At 41.5% G+C, this 18,817-nt stretch overlaps 1 protein-coding gene and 2 long non-coding RNA genes across 3 annotated transcripts in view; all 3 read left to right on the top strand.

Annotated features, from left to right (window-relative positions):
- The window catches only part of LOC306981041 (uncharacterized protein), a gene marked incomplete at both ends in the record, with an annotated part of 28,057 nt that extends 17,207 nt beyond the window's left edge, over window positions 1-10,850 (top strand). Inside the window, 13 exons of the mRNA XM_079580587.1 lie at window positions 23-313; window positions 2,623-2,751; window positions 2,841-2,967; window positions 3,039-3,206; window positions 4,367-4,404; window positions 4,484-4,642; window positions 4,716-4,847; window positions 5,902-5,940; window positions 5,998-6,177; window positions 6,234-6,328; window positions 8,125-8,148; window positions 9,330-10,695; window positions 10,803-10,850. Of these exons, the coding sequence (XP_079436713.1) occupies window positions 23-313; window positions 2,623-2,751; window positions 2,841-2,967; window positions 3,039-3,206; window positions 4,367-4,404; window positions 4,484-4,642; window positions 4,716-4,847; window positions 5,902-5,940; window positions 5,998-6,177; window positions 6,234-6,328; window positions 8,125-8,148; window positions 9,330-10,695; window positions 10,803-10,850 (2,796 nt within the window). The remainder of the gene's footprint in view (window positions 1-22; window positions 314-2,622; window positions 2,752-2,840; window positions 2,968-3,038; window positions 3,207-4,366; window positions 4,405-4,483; window positions 4,643-4,715; window positions 4,848-5,901; window positions 5,941-5,997; window positions 6,178-6,233; window positions 6,329-8,124; window positions 8,149-9,329; window positions 10,696-10,802) is intronic.
- Window positions 10,851-13,122: 2,272 nt separating this feature from the next.
- LOC306980825 lies at window positions 13,123-13,570 on the top strand. The gene is made up of 3 exons (XR_013794056.1): window positions 13,123-13,158; window positions 13,267-13,348; window positions 13,470-13,570. It is a non-coding gene; the product is annotated as an uncharacterized lncRNA (long non-coding RNA).
- A 1,354-nt stretch (window positions 13,571-14,924) lies between these two features.
- LOC306980820 lies at window positions 14,925-15,823 on the top strand. Its single transcript, XR_013794055.1, has 3 exons — window positions 14,925-15,037; window positions 15,108-15,229; window positions 15,765-15,823. It is a non-coding gene; the product is annotated as an uncharacterized lncRNA (long non-coding RNA).
- Window positions 15,824-18,817: the final 2,994 nt, after the last annotated feature.

Below are 18,817 nucleotides of genomic sequence, written 5' to 3'. Positions count from 1 at the left end.
CACTTGTGATGTTCCGTTCCAGTTCTGTAAGACGTCCCGAAGGCTGGTGCTTCTCTGCGACCTCCCGGACTACGACCCTCAGGACCCGTACACCAAGGCGGAGCTGGCGGAGAAGCTGTCGCCCTTCGGGTTCCTCAACGACGCCAACGACATTTACGTGGTCCCTCAGAGCAACATGGCCTTTGTCTTCATGCCCGACAGCCAGGCCATCGTGAACCTGGTGAGGGCCTTCGAGGAGGAGCCGGACCCGCTCGCCGCGTTCAGGGGCCGTCGGCTCAAACCCCACGTCCTCAAGGGATGCCTGAAGGAACCGGTAACAAAGCGTCTTTACTTTAGAGTTCACTTCACAGTATTTCCTCCTGACCTGCTCCTCGTGTTTCTTCAGTGGAGCTTCTACTGTTGGCTGGTGCGTGTTGCGCGTCATATCGTGAGTATGAAGCTCTTTTGGAAATACGTTCTTCTGTAGACCTGGGAGCAACATCTGGGAACTTTTGGGGGAATCGAGAGTTAAAAATTGTATTGCATTTCTCGTTCTGGGGATGAAATATTCCAAACCAGTGTCAGAACACAGGTTTCCTCCGGGTACTCCGGTTTCCCCTACCACTAAAAACATGTACAATAGGTGAATCCTCCAGCCAGGTGTTTCTGACCACCAGCCTGGCTGCACATCATGGACACGGGTCCCCGAGCGCCGGCCCAGGCTGGAGCTCACTGCTCCTACAGGTCGCCCCAGCGGCACCGAGGACGGGTCAAATGCAGAGAATGAATTTCCCTACGGGGATCAATAAAGTATAACTTAACCTTAAAGGAATAGGCCACCGTTTTTTTAGGTTATTGACGGAAGTGAGCGGGGGAAGTCTTTAGGAGTTACTGCGCGGACGTTTTGCTCCTGTATCATTACGCCTCACAATATAGTCCCCCTTTTTATCTGCTTATAAAATCGACATGCTACATTTCTGTGTAAATATACTTCGCATGAAAACACTTCACGTAACTTTATTTAAATAGGGAACACGTGGAAGAGCTTGGTAGCTTCTATCGTGAGCTTTTTTGGAGCTATGTGACATGTGGGAGAGGCTGCGTATGTGCTCCGTTTGCCTGACAGAGCGCACGGACAAAGACCAGACGGGGATATATTAACTCGTCTAAGGTTACGTAAGAGCATATCTCAGTATCTCACTATTCCTTTAACCTAGAACCTCAGGAAAATGGCCGCTCTTGATTAGGGCTGGGTACCGTTGTTTGTTTGTTTTTCGATACCACTACTTTAACGATACCTGCTTTTCGGTACCGGTGCCTTAACAGTACTTTTTTCGATACCTATGTTATTTTAATTGAGTTAAAAGAATGTGTATAAAAAGTTTCGTTCAGGAAAACAAACAGCACAGCGGCACAAACACGTAACATCACAAAACAGGAGCAGCAGCGTCACCTGTAACTTCATGTTTTGAGCAGAATTCCCACTAAAGCCGTGATAAAAAGAGAGAAAGGACATTATTACCTCCTGAGCTGCAGGAACAGACCAGATCCACATCAGGACCGTTTACTGAAGATAAACTTTTCTAAACTCACTGAGCTGTTCGACAGTGAAAGCTCCTCAAACGTCACAGATCTGTTACATAGTGAGAGCGCTCACTCTGTCACTGAAAAGCACCATAACTGTTCCAAACATGGCTAATGCAGAGTGAGCCTCACCTTTTCCAGAGACAATCTTTGATCCAAACGCTCCGGTGCAGCTGGAGTTTAAACAACAGCAGGAACTTCAGGCTCTGCGGCTAAAGCTAAAGGTAAAGCTAAAGCTAAAGCTAAAGGTAAAGGTAAAGGTAAAGATAAAGGTAAAGGTAAAGATAAAGATAAAGATAAAGATAAAGGTAAAGGTAAAGGTAAAGCCCATGTGTTTCTCGTTGTCACTGCTTTTCTCTTTGTCTAAGAGTCTAGTTTCTTGTTCAGTCCAGGTTTAGTCCTGGTTTTTTACCAGTTTACTGTAAGTCCTGGTTTAGTCCTGGTTTAGTCCTGGTTTAGTCCTGGTTTAGTCCTGGTTTAGTCCTGGTTTAGTCCAGGTTTAGTCCTGGTTTAGTCCTGGTTTAGTCCTGGTTTAGTCCTGGTTTAGTCCTGGTTTAGTCCTGGCTCAGACCGCAGCTCTGCCATCTCTGATAATGACAGAAGTGTGAGTAAGTTACAGCTTTGCTTCTGCATTTGTGCTGAAGCTGCTCATGAGTTCAGGCTTTTTTAGCCTCACTGCGGATCATTTATTGACGCTTGGAGAGAAAAAGTACCGAAAATTAGCACCGAAGGTACTGAAAATTGTGGGCATAAAGCAGAGCAGCCAGCGCCCATTGGTTTTGACTCACCAATAAAATAAAATAAAATAAAAATGTAATAAAGTCCTGTCCTCTCAAAGCCAAAACTCTTTTCGTCCAGAGTAGGTTAGAAAGAGCTCCTTCTTCATAGCTTTCGTTGTCCCCTTATATTAACTCATAATGAGCAGTGGACAGACTTTACTCATGGCTCCACCACATTATATTATAACAGTGAAACCAGTTTATTGTAACACATCATGACCTGAAGAACCTGAGGGAAACTCGTGCATTTAGGGTCTAAATATTGAACATTTATTGACAGAAACGGGATAACGTCGACAGAGAGAGAACGGTTTTCATCTCAAACATCGACAGTGACTTAATGGCTGAATTCAGGAAGAAACTGGAGAAGTTTGGATTTATCACGAACTACGTTCCGCTGCTCAACCAGGTACGTCTGACAGAGAGACTCCGACTGAAAACCGTCTGAGTAATGACTATAAAACAACAGAGCGCCGTTAAAGCGTGCATGTTTTTTAGGCGTTTGTGGAGTACGAGTCGAACGCAGGCGCCGACAGACTGGGAGTTTACCACAGCCTTCTGGACAAACCGCCCTCGTACACGCTGACCCGCATGATTTCCCCCAGGCCCAAACACGACCCCCAGCGTGAGTCCATGTGGGGGTTTTCACATTCATCCAGCCGTGAACCTTAAAAACCGTGATTGTCCCGTGTGCAGCTCCGTCCGTGTTCGCGGCCATTCCCGACGCCGCAGACCGAGCCCCCGGAGTGACCGTCCCGCAGAGGAGCAGCAGGATCCCCCACTTCAGCCGGGGGGAGTACTACATCACCATGAGCTGCGGGTCCTTCCTGTTCCCCACGGAGTCCCCCTGGTTCCACATCCCAGGTACGGACCAGGCCGGACACAGGCAGGGAGGGAGGAGAACATGGATGGGACGATTAGAACGATATTATCATGATATTTTTTCTATGGTTTAAAAAATCACTGAATCTGCAGAAATGATGGGGTTGGGTAATTATTAAATATTCCTCTTCATTGTCTGCTGTGAATGTCATACGAGTGAGACCTAAAGTAAGTGTTTAACCTCTTAACTCCCGCCTAAACCCAGAGCATTTTCTCCAGTTCAGCTTTACCCAAGTCCTGTAGGCCAGTGTAACACCTCATTTGAAAGCTAAGATCTACAAAACTCATCTAAATGGATCTTTTTCCTCACGTCAGCAGTTTTTTTTCAATCTTTTTTGGGGGGGTGGTATTCAACTCACTTTTGTATCTTTTTTGTCATATTTTTGTCATTTTTTCGTCACTTTTTTGTCATTTTTTTGTCATTTTTGTCATTTTTTTGTCACATTTTTTGTCATTTTTTTGTCTTTTTTGTCACTTTTTTGTAATTTTTTTGTCACGTTTTTGTCATTTTTTCGTCACTTTTTTTTAATTTTTTGTCACATTTTTGTCATTTTTTCGTGACTTTTTTGTCATTTTTTGCCACATTTTTGTCACATTTTTTGTCATTTTTTTGTCTTTTTTTGTCATTTTTTCGTAAATATTTTGTCACATTTTTTGTCATTTTTTTGTCTTTTTTTGTCATTTTTTCGTAAATATTTTGTCACATTTATTGTCATTTTTTGTCTCATTTTTGTCATTTTTTCGTCACGTTTCATCAACGTTTTCTCACTTTTTTGTCACATTTAGGGGTTAACCCCTTAACTCCCACCTGAACCGAGCACATTTTCTCCAGTTTGGCTTTACCCCAGTCCAAAAGCTTCTGGAAAAAAGCTGTGAAAATAGCAACAAAACTGAGGCGAAAACAATGATGGAAATGTGGCAAAAATGTCACAAGAAATTGACAAAAAAATGACGAAAAAATGACAAAAATGTGCTAAAAAATTTGACAAAAAAATGACAAAAAAATGACAAAAATGTGACAAAAAATGACAAAAATGTGACAAAAAATGACAAAAAATCCTCTTGGTTCAGGCGGGAGTTAAGAGGTTAATTCATGAGAACATTCAATAAATATGACACGCTTGACTTAATGTGTTCTGTAGATTTCGAGACGGTGCCGATGAAGAAGTGCTTTATGGAGGTAAAATCTTTCTCGTTGAACTGAAAAGTGTATTTTCTGTGTGATTCCTGGACTGTTCTTGTTCTTGTTTCTCCTCCAGAGCTTCCCTGCGGTTGATAAAACAGCCGTCATGCTCACAAATCTACAATGCACCGGCTTCACTCACGAGTCTCAGACCCACCTGGTGTGGCCCTGGTTAAAGGGCACAAATCTGCAATGCTTCTATTACGACTTCATCGTCCTGCCATTGCAGAATAGAGTAAGTCTCACTCACTCGTCACAATCAGAGGAGTTTCTACATCAAACGTGTCGCCTCTGCACTTGTGTTTCAGGCATTTGTCAACTTCTACTCGGCAGAGAAATGTGCTCAGTTCGCCGAGAGTTTCTTCACCAATGCTCACATAAAGAAGCCTGCCTTCCAGCCGCACTACATCCACGACAAACTGTTTTCTGTGTCGACGGAGGCAAGTTTCACTGACATTTGTATCTTCTATTGAGGAGAATAAAAGAAGCTAAAACACAGTAGTAGTATAGTCTAGGGAAGCGGTTCCCAAATTGTGCTAACACAGTTTAACCCAGGGGTGTCAAACTCAAATACACAGTGGGCCAAAATGTAAGACTAAAACATATGACAAAAAAGTAACAAAAAAATGACAAAAACCCGACAAAAGTGAAAAAAATATGACAAAAAAGCAACAAAAAGAAACGACCAACGAAAAGACCAAAAGACAATAAAAAAAGTGTCAAAAACGCTTAAAAAAGAAACGAAACACGATAAAGATGCTTAACATAAACAGTTAAAAGATGCTTTTTAAAAAAGTGACAAACATGTGCTGAAAACGCAACATAAACAGTTCTGTAAGTCTTAGCTTTCAAATGAGGTGTTACAATGGTCTAGATGCTGTAAGATCTGAACTGGGTAAAATGCATAAGGCGGGGTTTAAGAGGTTAAATTTACGAGCTGAAAAGAAGATAATGTCCTGCGTATACTTTATCTTCTAACCCCTTAACTCCCACCTGAACCAGTGGCTTTACCCCAATCCAAAAGCTTCTGGAAAAAAGGTGTGAAAATAGCGACAAAACTGAGACGAAAACAATGAAGATGTGACAAAAAAGTGAGAAAACATTGACAAAAAAGTGACAAAAATGTGACAAAAAATGACTAAAAATTTATTTAAAAAATGTGACAAAATGTGACAAGAAATGACCAAAAAACAAAAAATGTCCAAAAAAATGACAAAAAATGACAAAAAAATTTGACAAAAAATGGCAAAAAAATGACAAAAAATGACCCAAAAAATGTGACAAGAAATGACCAAAAATTGATTTAAAAAATGACAAAAAATGACAAAAAAATGACAAAAAATGTGACAAAGATGAGATGAGATGGCCTGTATTAGAGCATTTACGGTAATCAAGTAATGATTATATTGATGTTTTATGGATTGATTTTATCTGCCGATTAAAATAGTGTCTGTCATGATTAACGCAGATTGTTTTGTGCTTTTCGTCTCACAGGAAGAAGCATACACCAGTCTCATGGCACTGAGCAACAGCGTACGTTCATATTCACATCTGTAAATGTTTTCTGTGTCTTTAACTGAACAATTACAGATGTTTAGCCCCCCCCCCCCCCCCTCTCTTCGTTTCCAGCGCGCCCCGGAGAAGCACCAGCTGGAGCATCGCTTACTCTGCGTCTTCCTGGGCAGATTCACCGCCAAGCTGGTTCGACTGGTGATGGAAGTGGTGGCGTCCGCCGCCCCCGTCCTCGGCTTCCTGCCTCTGGCCAACAGGGTACGGCTCAAAACGCTCCTCATAATTATACCAAACTCATCCTCGTCCTCCCGCAGGTTTGTATCGAGCTGCCCAAAGTCAGCGACGTGGCCAAAGTCAGGCTCAAATTCTGCAACTACCAGCCGGAAGACAAGACGCAGGAGGAGCTCTGGTAAGTGCCTTTTGTCTCTTTGTTTTAAGATTATCCCCCATTTAACCAAATCTAAAGTCCTACAAAATGGATCTAAACTGACCTTTTTCCTCACGTTGTCATCATTTTCATCCTTGCTTTCATCTCACTAAACAAATTTAGTTCCACGGCTTGAAAAAAAGTCAGGTATAGTGCCTTTAACCTCTTAACTCCCGCCTGAACCGAGAGCATTTTCTCCAGTTCAGCTTTACCCAAACCCTGTAGGCCAGTGTAACGCCTCATTTGAAAGCTAAGATCTACAAAACTCATCTGAATGGATCTTTTTCCTCACGTCATCAGATTTTTCCATCTTTTTTGGGGGGGGATTCAACTCATTTTTTAAAAAACTTTTTTGTCATTTTTTGTGTCATTTTTTTTTTGTTTTTTTCATGTTTTTGTCTTTTTTTTGTCTTTTTTTGTCACATTTTTGTCACATTTTTGTCATTTTTTTTCTTCATTTATTTCTTTATTTTTTGTCTTTTTTGTCTTTTTTTATTTGTATTTTTTTTTGTCATTTTTGTGTCTTTTTTTGTCACATTTTTGTCATTTTTTTTCTTCATTTATTTTCTTCATTTTTTGTCATTTTTTTGTTATTTTTTGTCATTTTTTGTCTATTTTGTTGTCATTTTTGTCATTTTATTCTACATTTTTTGTCTTTTTCATTTTTTTTCCTTTTTTAGTCACCTTTTTTTCCTTTTTTTTTTTTCTTTTTTTTTCCGTTTTTTTGGTCATTTTTTGTCACATTTTTGTCTTATTTTTTCTTCATTTATTTCTTCATTTTTTTTTTTTTTTTGTCTTTTTTTTTTTTTTTTTTTTTTTTTTGTCTTTTTGTCACATTTTTGTCATTTTTTTTCTTTATTTTTTGTCATTTTCTTGTTTTTTTTTTTTTTTTGTCATTTTTTGTCTTTTCTTGTTTTTTTAGTTTTTTGTCTTTTTTTGTCACATTTTTGTCATTTTTTTTTCTTTATTTTTTCTTTATTTTTTGTCACATTTTTGTCATTTTTTTTCTTCATTTATTTTCTTCATTTTTTGTCATTTTTTTGTTGTTTTTTGCCATTTTTTGTCACATTTTCATCATTGTTTTCATCTCAGTTCTGCTGCTATTTTCACAGCTTTTTTCCAGAAGCTTTTGGATTGGGGTAAAGCCAAACAGGAGAAAATGTGCTCGGTTCAGGTGGGAGTTAAGGGGTTAAATATAACTATAGGCCCGTCCTCTGTCAAACAGGAAGTCAGTCAGATTGAATTTTAACACATGCAGCTGCATTAATCATTTCTTAAAGGGATATTTCAGGATTTTTGACACAGGGCCTCATTTCCTAGTCATCCAGAGTGTTTTTTTCTCGAGATATATATATATTTTTTAAATTCATGCAGTCCTTATATTTGAAGAGTTAAGTGGTGCTAGGCTAGGGCTAGGCTAGTGCATGTCTATGGTAACTAGTAGCCTGCATTAAAAACAGTCAGATATGGCAACGTTTGGAGGACGAGCCCATGATTTAGAAGAGGTTTTTAATGCAGGCTACTAGTTACCATAGACATGCACTAGCCTAGCACTAGCCTAGCACTGCTAAACTCTTCAAATACAAGGACAACAACACTCTGGAAAACTAGGAAATGACGCCCTATGTCAAAAATCCTGAAATATCCCTTTAAGAATGTTTTAGCACTTGTTATGATTTGCATTAATCCATTATTATCTATTACAGGTTTGTCCTATGTTCATGATGTATCAGTATGAGTATTGTATTATGAGTCATTTTGTTTTTCTTTCACTTTAGGAGAAGAGTCCTGACTTTGGAGACGTAAGTACATTTTTATTCTTACCATAAATAACGTTTAAACTTAACCCCTTAACTCCCACCTGAACCGAGCACTTTTTCTCCAGCTTTACCCCAATCTAAAAGCTTCTGGAAAAAAAGGTGCGAAAATAGCAACAAAACTGATACGAAAACAAGGACGAAAATGTGAAAAAAGTGAGAAAAAACTGATGAAAAAGTGACAAAAAATGGACAAAAATGTGGAAAAAAAGTGAGAAAAATTTGACGAAAATTTGAGGAAAAATGGACGAAAAAGTGATAAGAATTAAGACAAAGAAATGCAAATAATTTGACGAAAAAGTGACCAAAATTACAAAAAAAATGACAAAAATGAACAAAAATTTGACAAAAAAGTGAGAAAAATTTGACGAAAAATTGACAAAAAATGGACAAAAAAGTGATAAGAATTTGACAAAGAAATTAGAATAATTTGATGAAAAAGTGACAAAAAAATTTATGAAAAAATGGACAAAAATTTGACAAAGTGAGAAAAATTTGAAAAAATTTGAGAAAAAATTGACGAAAAAGTGATAAGAATAAGACAAAGAAATGCGAATAATTTGACGAAAAAGTGACCAAAATTACAAAAAATTGACAAAAAAATGACAAAAATTTGACAAAAAAGTGAGAAAAATTTTACGAAAAATTGACAAAAAATGGACAAAAAAGTGATAAGAATTTGACGAAGAAATTAGAATAATTTGATGAAAAAGTGACAAAAACTGACAAAAAAAAATTGCTAAAAAAATTACGAAAAAATTGACAAAAATTTGACAAAGTGAGAAAAATTTGACGAAAATTTGAGAAAAAATGGACAAAATAGTGATAATAATTTGCAGAAAAAGTGACAAAAAAGTCACGAAAATTTGACAAAAATGATATGTCTGCCCGACAAAAAAAGTGATGAAAAAAAATCTGATGTGAGGAAAAAGATCAATTTAGTTTTGTAGGTCTTAGTTTTCAAATGAGGCGTTACACTGGCCTACAGGATTTGGGTAAAGCAGCACTGGAGAAAATGCTCCTGGTCCAGAAGCTTTTAGATTTGGGTAAAGCAGCACTGGAGAAAACGCGCAGGGTGAATACTGTTGTGCTTTTAAGAAGGTGTAGCTGACTCTGTGGTTGCCATTGTATTGTGGGAAAATATATTTGTTTTACTATCATTTCAGTGCAGCTGAGGTGAAACGCCGTGTAAAGAGGGCTGGAAGCGACGCTGTTTGCCTCGTGTCTCCTTTCGACGGACCCTCGTGTAAATGCAAAGACATGTCTCATTACCACCTCTTCCTGGGCAGAGAGGAGCAGGACTGGCGGCAGGACTGGGACATGGTCAGTTCATCCTCTGCTCGATTCCGCCTGTCGTTTCCAAGAGAATCAACAAAACATCGTTCCTCGGGATCTTCTCCGTCCAGTTCTTCTTCCCCTAGAAGACCCAGCGAGTCGTCCAAATCTAAATATCGAATATCGAAATATCACTGGAGTTGTAGCCAATCCTCCTCTTCTTGCGATAAGCGTTCGGAAAAGCCCAAGGATCAACCAGAGGAGAGCGACCTGGCAAAGTCTGGCCTCATGGGGTCGGACAAAGGTTCTTCGAAAACACAAGAGAAGAACGCAGAATCAAAGGAGAGCTCGACGTGTGTGGAACCAACTGCGGAAAACATTGAAGACGTTAAAGATGACGCTAGAAAACATGAACCACTAGGCCCTGAAGGATCCAACTTTGATCAGCCGGAAGAGCAAAAGGATTCGAGTGACGCCACAGAAGATTCGAGCGACGCCACAGACGAACACATTTCCGAAAACTACCAGGTTTTAGATTCATTTGTCGAAGCAATGAAATCAGGAGATGGTGGAGTTCACTTTGTAGAGGCCGTCCAAGTGTTAGACAATGAAGCCAATGAAGAACCAACTGATGAAAGGTTGTCTGAAGAGGCTCCCAACAAGGAAGACGAGAAGCAGCATGAGGAAGAGATTGTTGAAGAGGACGAGCCAATTCCCCAAGATCAAAGTCAAGATGAACAAATGCCAAGTGTCGGAGAAACTGAAACTGTTTTGGTGGAAGGTTTACGAGAAGATGCATCGACTGAAGACAAACTATCATCAGTTTGTCTTGTAATGGACGCTTCCCAATCTGAAAATGAGGAGAATTTGAAACCTGATGCGGGAAGCAAAAGAAAAAGAGAGGACGATGTTACTGAAACACAAGAGGTTTGTTCCAAAGCTGCCAAAGCTGATAGTCAAGAAGGCAGTGAACATGAAAACTTTGATATCGTAGCTTCCGCTGAAGATCAAACTATTACAGAAGAAGCGGGAAAAGGTGAAGATGTTCCCAAAGATGAGACGTTGTTGGAAAAAGATGACTTTAAAGTTATTGATGAGATGGAATCCAAGCAGAAGGAAGCCACTAGCGCAAGGTCAACGAGGAGTGGAAGATCAACTCAAGGCGATGAGAAGGAAAAACTGGAAGCAAGGAACAAACAGGAGTCAAACGTTCCAAGAATAGAGGAGGAAATGGTTGAATTGAAAGCTGAAGATTCGGTGAGAGAGGAACCTACGAAAGACGAAAGCTTGACGAGAAGACGCAGCACTAGAGGGAAGAAGGATTCGATTGAGGATAGTTTGTCAAAGCAAGATGTATCTCCAAGATCAACAAGAGGAAGAAAGTCGGTCAAAACAGCACCCTCGTCAGATGAAGCTGAAAACAAAACAAGTGAAGACTTTAAAGGAAGTGCCACTGATTCGGAGAAAGGTGTATTTGAGATTTTGGACTCTGTTGAGGAAGGAACTAAGTCAACTACTGAAAAGGGAAAGACCTCAACAAGTGATTTATCGGAAAAGGACAGTACGCCATCACAAAGTGGGGAAACTCCAGCAAAAGAAACAGGAAGCCGTGAAGAAAAAGATTCGGTTGAAAACGTACAAACTCGGTCTTTGAGACAAACAAGATCTTCCCAAAGAGATCAATCCTCCAATACGCCACTAAGAGGAAACACGCCGACGAGACACGGAAGAACTCCTGTTAGAGAAACAAAATCTGAAAGGCCTGACATGAAAGATTTGCCTAAAGTTGACGTACAAGAAGAGATCGAACAGGAGATCAAGATACAAGATGCTGTGGAAGTGAGTCCAAAAACTAGGAGGGGAAGACTTGGAAAACAACCGCAAACTCCTTCGAAATTCGAAGGAATGAAGGAAGAAGGTAACATCCAAGAAGAGAAAGCGAAAATGATGGAGATTATTGTAGATGATGTGCCCAGAACAGTTGAGGAAAAAGAGGACGAGCCAGTTCCCGAAGATCAAAGTCAAGATGAACAAATGCCAAGTGTAGGAGAAACCTCTGAGACTCTTTTGGTGAAAACTGACAAAGGTTTGCAAGAATCATCTGAAGAGGAAAAAGCCATGAAAGAAGAGATCGACCAGAAGATACAAGATGCTGTGGAAGAGGAACCAACGGTGACTCCGAAAGCTAGGAGGGTAAGACCGAGAAAAGAACCACAAACTCCTGCAAAATCGGAAGGAAGAAAGGATGAAGGCAACGTCCATGAATCTGAAAAAGATGAGCAAGCAAAAACGATGGAGATTGTTGAAGAGGACAAGCCAGTTCCCCAAGATCCAAGTCAAGATGACCAAATATCAAGTGTAGGAGAAACCTCTGAGACTCTTTTGGTGAAAGGTTTGCAAGAAGATGCATCGACTGAAGACAAACTATCATCCGAAGAGGAAAAAGCCATGAAAGATTTGTCTAAAGTTGACGTACAAGAAGAGATCGAACAGGAGATCAAGATACAAGATGCTGTGGAAGAGGAACCAACGGTGACTCCGAAAGCTAGGAGGGGAAGACCGAGAAAAGAACCACAAACTCCTGCAAAATCGGGAGGAAGAAAGGATGAAGTCCATGAATCTGAAAACGAGAAGCAAGATGAGCAAGCAAAAACGATGGAGATTGTTGAAGAGGACAAGCCAATTCACAGAGATCCAAGTCAAGATGAACAAATGCCAAGTGTAGGAGAAACCTCTGAGACTCTTTTGGTGAAAGGTTTACAAGAAGATGCATCGACTGAAGACAAACTATCATCTGAAGAGGAAAAAGCCGTGGGAGAAGGAAAGGAGAAAGCTGCCATCGTCGAGCAAGAGTCTTCAGAAAGCATTAAGGAAGCTACAATTGACGACCAGAAGCAATCCGGACGTTTGAGCGACCGAGCCTCTAAGGAGACAGAGGATACAAGCAAGGTGGCCATTTTGGAAGTCGAGAAGACTGAAACACAGACCACTCGAACAACGAGAACAACCAGAAGCGGGAAAGTGGTTCTTAGTGAAGGAATCTCTCCGAAACAAAGAGTAAATAAACGGAGTGAACCCAAGCAAGAGTCCAAATCTGAATCTCCGGTGAAGAAAGATGTGAAGGGATTGTCCAAAACGGAATCTGTTCAAGATGAGACGGAGGGTAAGGACCAGGAAAGGTCTCCTGCCAAGAGGAGAGGCAGGCCACGCAAACAACCCAGGAAGAGCCCTTCGAAATCGGGATGTGTCGAGGATGTTGGCCAGGCCATTGAAGAACGACAGGAGTCAAATACTGAAGACAAAATGGAAGCATCAGCAAAGCAAGAAATGGACAAATCTGAGATAGTTTTGGAAGAAAAAGCAAACCAAGAACTCCAGGTGAAGCCAATTCGTGAAGTTGTGGATGCGGAAATTGTAGATTTGACTGAGGATCAACCAAGTGAAGACACCAAATTTGCCTCAGAACTTAGTGCACGGCGAGATTCAGTCGAGAAGGAAGATGCGGAGTCGGAGGAACGATCAGAAGAAAAGGATAACGAATTTGTAGGAAAAGATGGCATCCAAGTGAGCGTTTCAGTAGACGTCCAACATTCAGAGCAAGAAAGGGCCGGGAAGGATGAAGGGGAAGCGCAAAAAGTAGATTTGGAAATGGTCAGCGATGGAGAGAAGTTTCCAGACAACACCGACGAGGAACAGGAGAACCAGCTGACCCAACAAAAAGTGAGTATTTCAAGAATTCTTCAAATGTTTCAAAAGTTTTAACGATTTTAGCCTTTTCTTTAATGCTTATTCTCTTAATAGCTAACTCTGTAATCATTTTGTCTTTAGACTTTGAGAACTCCAGGTGAAGCTGCAGAAGAGACGCCAGAAACGTCCAAATCAGCCAAACAGAAGCTTGAAGAAGAGACAGGTTTGTTAATGGACTCAGATATTGCTAAATGTAATTGTACTTGTTACGGATTTTAACATCTACATCACATTTAAAGAAAAAACTGACTGTAAGATGTTTCTTTGTTTCCGCTTTGTTTCAGAAGAGCTTCCAGGCTTCGTGATGGTGGACGGCGTGGGAGAAGTAGAGGACGAGGAGACGTTAAAATCCCCAGATCGGGGTCGAAAGAGCGCCGGGAAAACAGGTAAATTCACTTTAATTCAAATGTGATTTAACCCCTGAACTCCCGCCTGAACCGAGCACATTTTCTCCAGTTTGGCTTTACCCCAATCCAAAAGCTTCTGGAAAAAAGGTGGGAAAATAGCGACAGAACTGAGATTAAAACAATGATGAAGATGTGACAAAAAGTGAGAAAACTTTGACAAAAATGTGACAAAAAATAACAAAGAAAAGACAAAGAAAAATGACACCAAAAAATGACAAAAAATGACCAAAAAAATGACAGAAAAATGACACAAAATATGACCAAAAAATGACAAAAAAATGACAAAAAAAGACAATAAATGACCAAAAAAAATGACAAAAAATGACAAAAAAAATGACAAAAAATGACAAAAAAATGACACAAAAATGACAAAAAATGACAAAAAAAAGACAAAAAAATGACAAAAAATGACAAAAAATGACAAAAAATGACAAAAATAACAAATATGACAAAAAAGACAAAAATATAACAAATATGACAAAAAAAAGACAAAAAAAGACAAAAAAAATGACAAAAAATGACAAAAAATGACAAAAAAAATGACACAAAAATAACACAAAATGACAAAAAATAAAAAATGACAAAAAAATGACAAAAAAATGACAAAAAATGACAAAAAATGACAAAAATAACAAATATGACAAAAAAAGACAAAAAATGACAAAAAATGACAAAAATATGACAAAAATATGACAAAAAATGACAAAATATAACAAATATGCCCCAAAAAAAGAAAAAATGACAAAAAAAAGACAAAAAAAGACAAAAAAAAAGACAAAAAAATGACAAAAAATGACAAAAAAAGACAAAAAAATGACAAAAAATAACACAAAATGACAAAAAAGTAAAAAATGACAAATGACCAAAAAATGACAAAATATAACAAAAAATGACCAAAAAATGACAAAATATAACAAAAAATTACAAAAACATGACAAAAAAGACAAAAAAATGACCAAACAAATGTGAAAAAAAGTATTTAAAAAATGACAAAAAAGTTACAAAATGAGTTGAACCCCCCCAAAAAAGATGTGATGTGATGACGCCAGGAAAAAGATCCATTTAGAGTTTTGTAGGTCTTAGCTTTCAAATGAGGCGTTACACTGGCCTACAGGATTTGGGTAAAGCTGAACTGGAGAAAATGCTCTCGGTTCAGGCGGGAGTTAAGACGTTAAGGTATTTAAAAAGTTAACTCAGTCCTATGATTTTGCTCATGTTTCCTGTATTGCTCCAAGTTTCTTATAACATTCGTTTATCTGCATTTTATTGATTTGGTTTTAATGTATCTGAGCCACAAAGTCACGATAACTCTCCTTGTGTTGTTGCAGTGGGCAGTAAACGGAGAACAGACGCCGACGGTCCGGAGTCAAAGCGTTCTCGGTCTCAGTCGCCTCCTGTTCCGTCTGACATAAAGCTGCCTCCGTTCAAACCCAACAACCCTCTCGGTAACAGCCACACGCACTCTTTCACACGTTTTTCTCTACGATTTCTAGCGACTTTGGTTCTGTGTTTCAGGCCAGGAGTATGTCGTTCCAAAGCTTGGCTTCTTCTGCGACCTCTGCTCTGTGTTTTACCTGAGCGAGTCCACGGCGCGAGAGCAGCACTGCAGCAGCCGCCGCCACTACGACAACCTCAAGGTACGAGCCTTCAGTGTAGCAGCATCACTACCTTTTTATTAGGTTCATTAGGTTTGAAGGTCCAAGTTAAGTTTATTTATAGGGTGTTGAAAAAATATATATCGCAATATTACGTTTCGCGATTCTTCTGTTGATGCAAAAAGCGTCTGAATTCATTCATTTCATTTCATTCATTTATTTCAGGCACAGAAAGTACAGTTGGCCTATACAGTATGTAAACATGATCCATTTCTACCTGAATTGATTTGAATTTGAATCTGAATTGAATTTGAACATCTATTTTGGGGGGAGTGTCTCTCTTTGGTTGGTCTTATTCAGCCATTCATTGTAATTATCCCGAGTGGTCAGTGAGATTAACACGGCTGCGTGGAGCCGCCCTTGGCCACCAGGGGGTGGTACTGCTGCAGCGTTAGCTCCCTGCCATGAGGACCAAAGAAAAGCGCGTTCCTCGCCCATCGACTACAACCGTTTAAAAAGTGAAAACGCGCCTCTTTGCTCCTCACTAACCCTTGGTTTATTTTCTAATATTTTCCAGAAACATTTGGAGAGAAAATCACAAGGAGCTTCTTAGTTTTCAAGACGACTTTCTGAAAGCTGGATCTCTGCTCCTCACCCTGGGTCACAGTCGACCTCTGCTCCTCACCCTGGGTTAAGCTGGACCTCTGCTCCTCACCCTGGGTTAAGCTGGACCTCTGCTCCTCACCCTGGGTCACCCTGGACCTCTGCTCCTCACCCTGGGTCACAGTCGACCTCTGCTCCTCACCCTGGGTCACAGTCGACCTCTGCTCCTCACCCTGGGTTAAGCTGGACCTCTGCTCCTCACCCTGGGTCACAGTGGATCTCTGCTCCTCACCCTGGGTCACAGTGGACCTCTGCTCCTCACCCTGGACCTCTGCTCCTCACCCTGGCTCACAGTCGACCTCTGCTCCTCACCCTGGGTCACAGTGGACCTCTGCTCCTCACCCTGGGTCACAGTGGATCTCTGCTCCTCACCCTGGGTCACAGTGGACCTCTGCTCCTCACCCTGGGTTAAGCTGGACCTCTGCTCCTCACCCTGGGTTAAGCTGGATCTCTGCTCCTCACCCTGGGTCACAGTGGATCTCTGCTCCTCACCCTGGGTCACAGTGGATCTCTGCTCCTCACCCTGGCTCACAGTGGACCTCTGCTCCTCACCCTGGCTCACAGTGGACCTCTGCTCCTCACCCTGGGTCACAGTGGACCTCTGCTCCTCACCCTGGGTCACAGTGGACCTCTGCTCCTCACCCTGGCTCACAGTGGACCTCTGCTCCTCACCCTGGGTCACAGTCGACCTCTGCTCCTCACCCTGGGTCACAGTCGACCTCTGCTCCTCACCCTGGGTCACAGTGGACCTCTCCTCCTCACCCTGGATCACAGTGGACCTCTGCTCCTCACCCTGGGTCACAGTGGATCTCTGCTCCTCACCCTGGGTCACAGTCGACCTCTGCTCCTCACCCTGAGTCACAGTCGACCTCTGCTCCTCACCCTGGGTCACAGTCGACCTCTGCTCCTCACCCTGGGTCACAGTCGACCTCTGCTCCTCACCCTGGGTCTCTGCTCCTCACCCTGGCTCACAGTCGACCTCTGCTCCTCACCCTGGGTCACAGTGGACCTCTGCTCCTCAGGCTGGGTCACAGTGGACCTCTGCTCCTCACCCTGGGTCACAGTGGATCTCTGCTCCTCACCCTGGGTCTCTGCTCCTCACCCTGGCTCACAGTCGACCTCTGCTCCTCACCCTGGGTCACAGTGGACCTCTGCTCCTCACCCTGGCTCACAGTCGACCTCTGCTCCTCAGGCTGGGTCACAGTGGATCTCTGCTCCTCACCCTGGGTCACAGTGGACCTCTGCTCCTCACCCTGGGTCACAGTGGATCTCTGCTCCTCACCCTGGGTCACAGTCGACCTCTGCTCCTCACCCTGGGTCACAGTGGATCTCTGCTCCTCACCCTGGGTCACAGTCGACCTCTGCTCCTCACCCTGGGTCACAGTTGACCTCTGCTCCTCACCCTGGGTCACAGTGGATCTCTGCTCCTCAGGCTGGGTCACAGTGGATCTCTGCTCCTCACCCTGGGTCACAGTGGACCTCTGCTCCTCACCCTGGGTCACAGTTGACCTCTGCTCCTCACCCTGGGTCACAGTGGATCTCTGCTCCTCAGGCTGGGTCACAGTGGATCTCTGCTCCTCACCCTGGGTCACAGTGGACCTCTGCTCCTCACCCTGGGTCACAGTCGACCTCTGCTCCTCACCCTGGGTCACAGTGGATCTCTGCTCCTCACCCTGGGTCACAGTCGACCTCTGCTCCTCACCCTGGGTCACAGTTGACCTCTGCTCCTCACCCTGGGTCACAGTCGACCTCTGCTCCTCACCCTGGGTCACAGTGGATCTCTGCTCCTCACCCTGGGTCACAGTCGACCTCTGCTCCTCACCCTGGGTCACAGTTGACCTCTGCTCCTCACCCTGGGTCACAGTGGACCTCTGCTCCTCACCCTGGGTCACAGTCGACCTCTGCTCCTCACCCTGGGTCACAGTGGACCTCTGCTCCTCAGGCTGGGTCACAGTGGACCTCTGCTCCTCAGGCTGGGTCACAGTGGATCTCTGCTCCTCAGGCTGGGTCACAGTGGATCTCTGCTCCTCAGGCTGGGTCACAGTGGATCTCTGCTCCTCACCCTGGGTCACAGTCGACCTCGTCCTTCTCTGTAACTGTGCTTCACTCACACATCGAGCCACAAACTTTGACTTCTTTGTATAAATGTTTTGAGTTTTGAGTCTCATGAATTGTTTGGTCTGAACATGATTCCGAGACTGATTTCTCTGTATTTCAGCTGTGCCTTCATAGAATAATATATTTAAAACACAGATTTGGAAACATCAGCGTGTGTGAAACCCAAATGAAGGCTACGGTGCTTTAAGCTTCTGTGAAGTTATGAAATAAAGGCTTATTTAAACAGAAGTGTGTCCTGAGTTTTGTCTGGTGTTTGAGGCTGTTGGAATCAGGATTAATTCATATAAACTGGATTAGACAATAAGAACAAATAGGGCTTTTTGTCACTTTTTTGATGGATTTTTGTCTTTTTTTGATGGATTTTTGTCTTTTTTTTGATGGATTTTTTTCATTTTTTTAATGGATTTTTGTCACTTTTTTGATGGATTTTTGTCATTTTTTGATGGATTTTTGTCATTTTTTGATGGATTTTTGTCACTTTTTTGATGGATTTTTGTCTTTTTTTTGATGGATTTTTGTCATTTTTTGATGGATTTTTTTCATTTTTTTAATGGATTTTTTTCATTTTTTGATGGATTTTTGTCACTTTTTTGATGGATTTTTTTCATTTTTTTAATGGATTTTTGTTACTTTTTTGCTGGATTTTTGTCTTTTTTTGATGGATTTTTGTCATTTTTTGATGGATTTTTTTCATTTTTTTAATGGATTTTTGTCATTTTTTGATGGATTTTTGTCACTTTTTTGATGGATTTTTTTCATTTTTTTAATGGATTTTTGTTACTTTTTTGCTGGATTTTTGTCTTTTATTTTGATGGATTTTCGTCACTTTTTTGATGGATTTTTTTCATT

The sequence above is a fragment of the Gobius niger genome (genome assembly GCF_951799975.1).
Source record: "Gobius niger genome assembly, chromosome: 21".
NCBI classification, from domain to species: domain Eukaryota; kingdom Metazoa; phylum Chordata; class Actinopteri; order Gobiiformes; family Gobiidae; genus Gobius; species Gobius niger.
The sequence above is the reverse complement of the archived record's forward strand: the minus strand, read 5'-3'. Positions and strand labels throughout refer to the sequence as shown.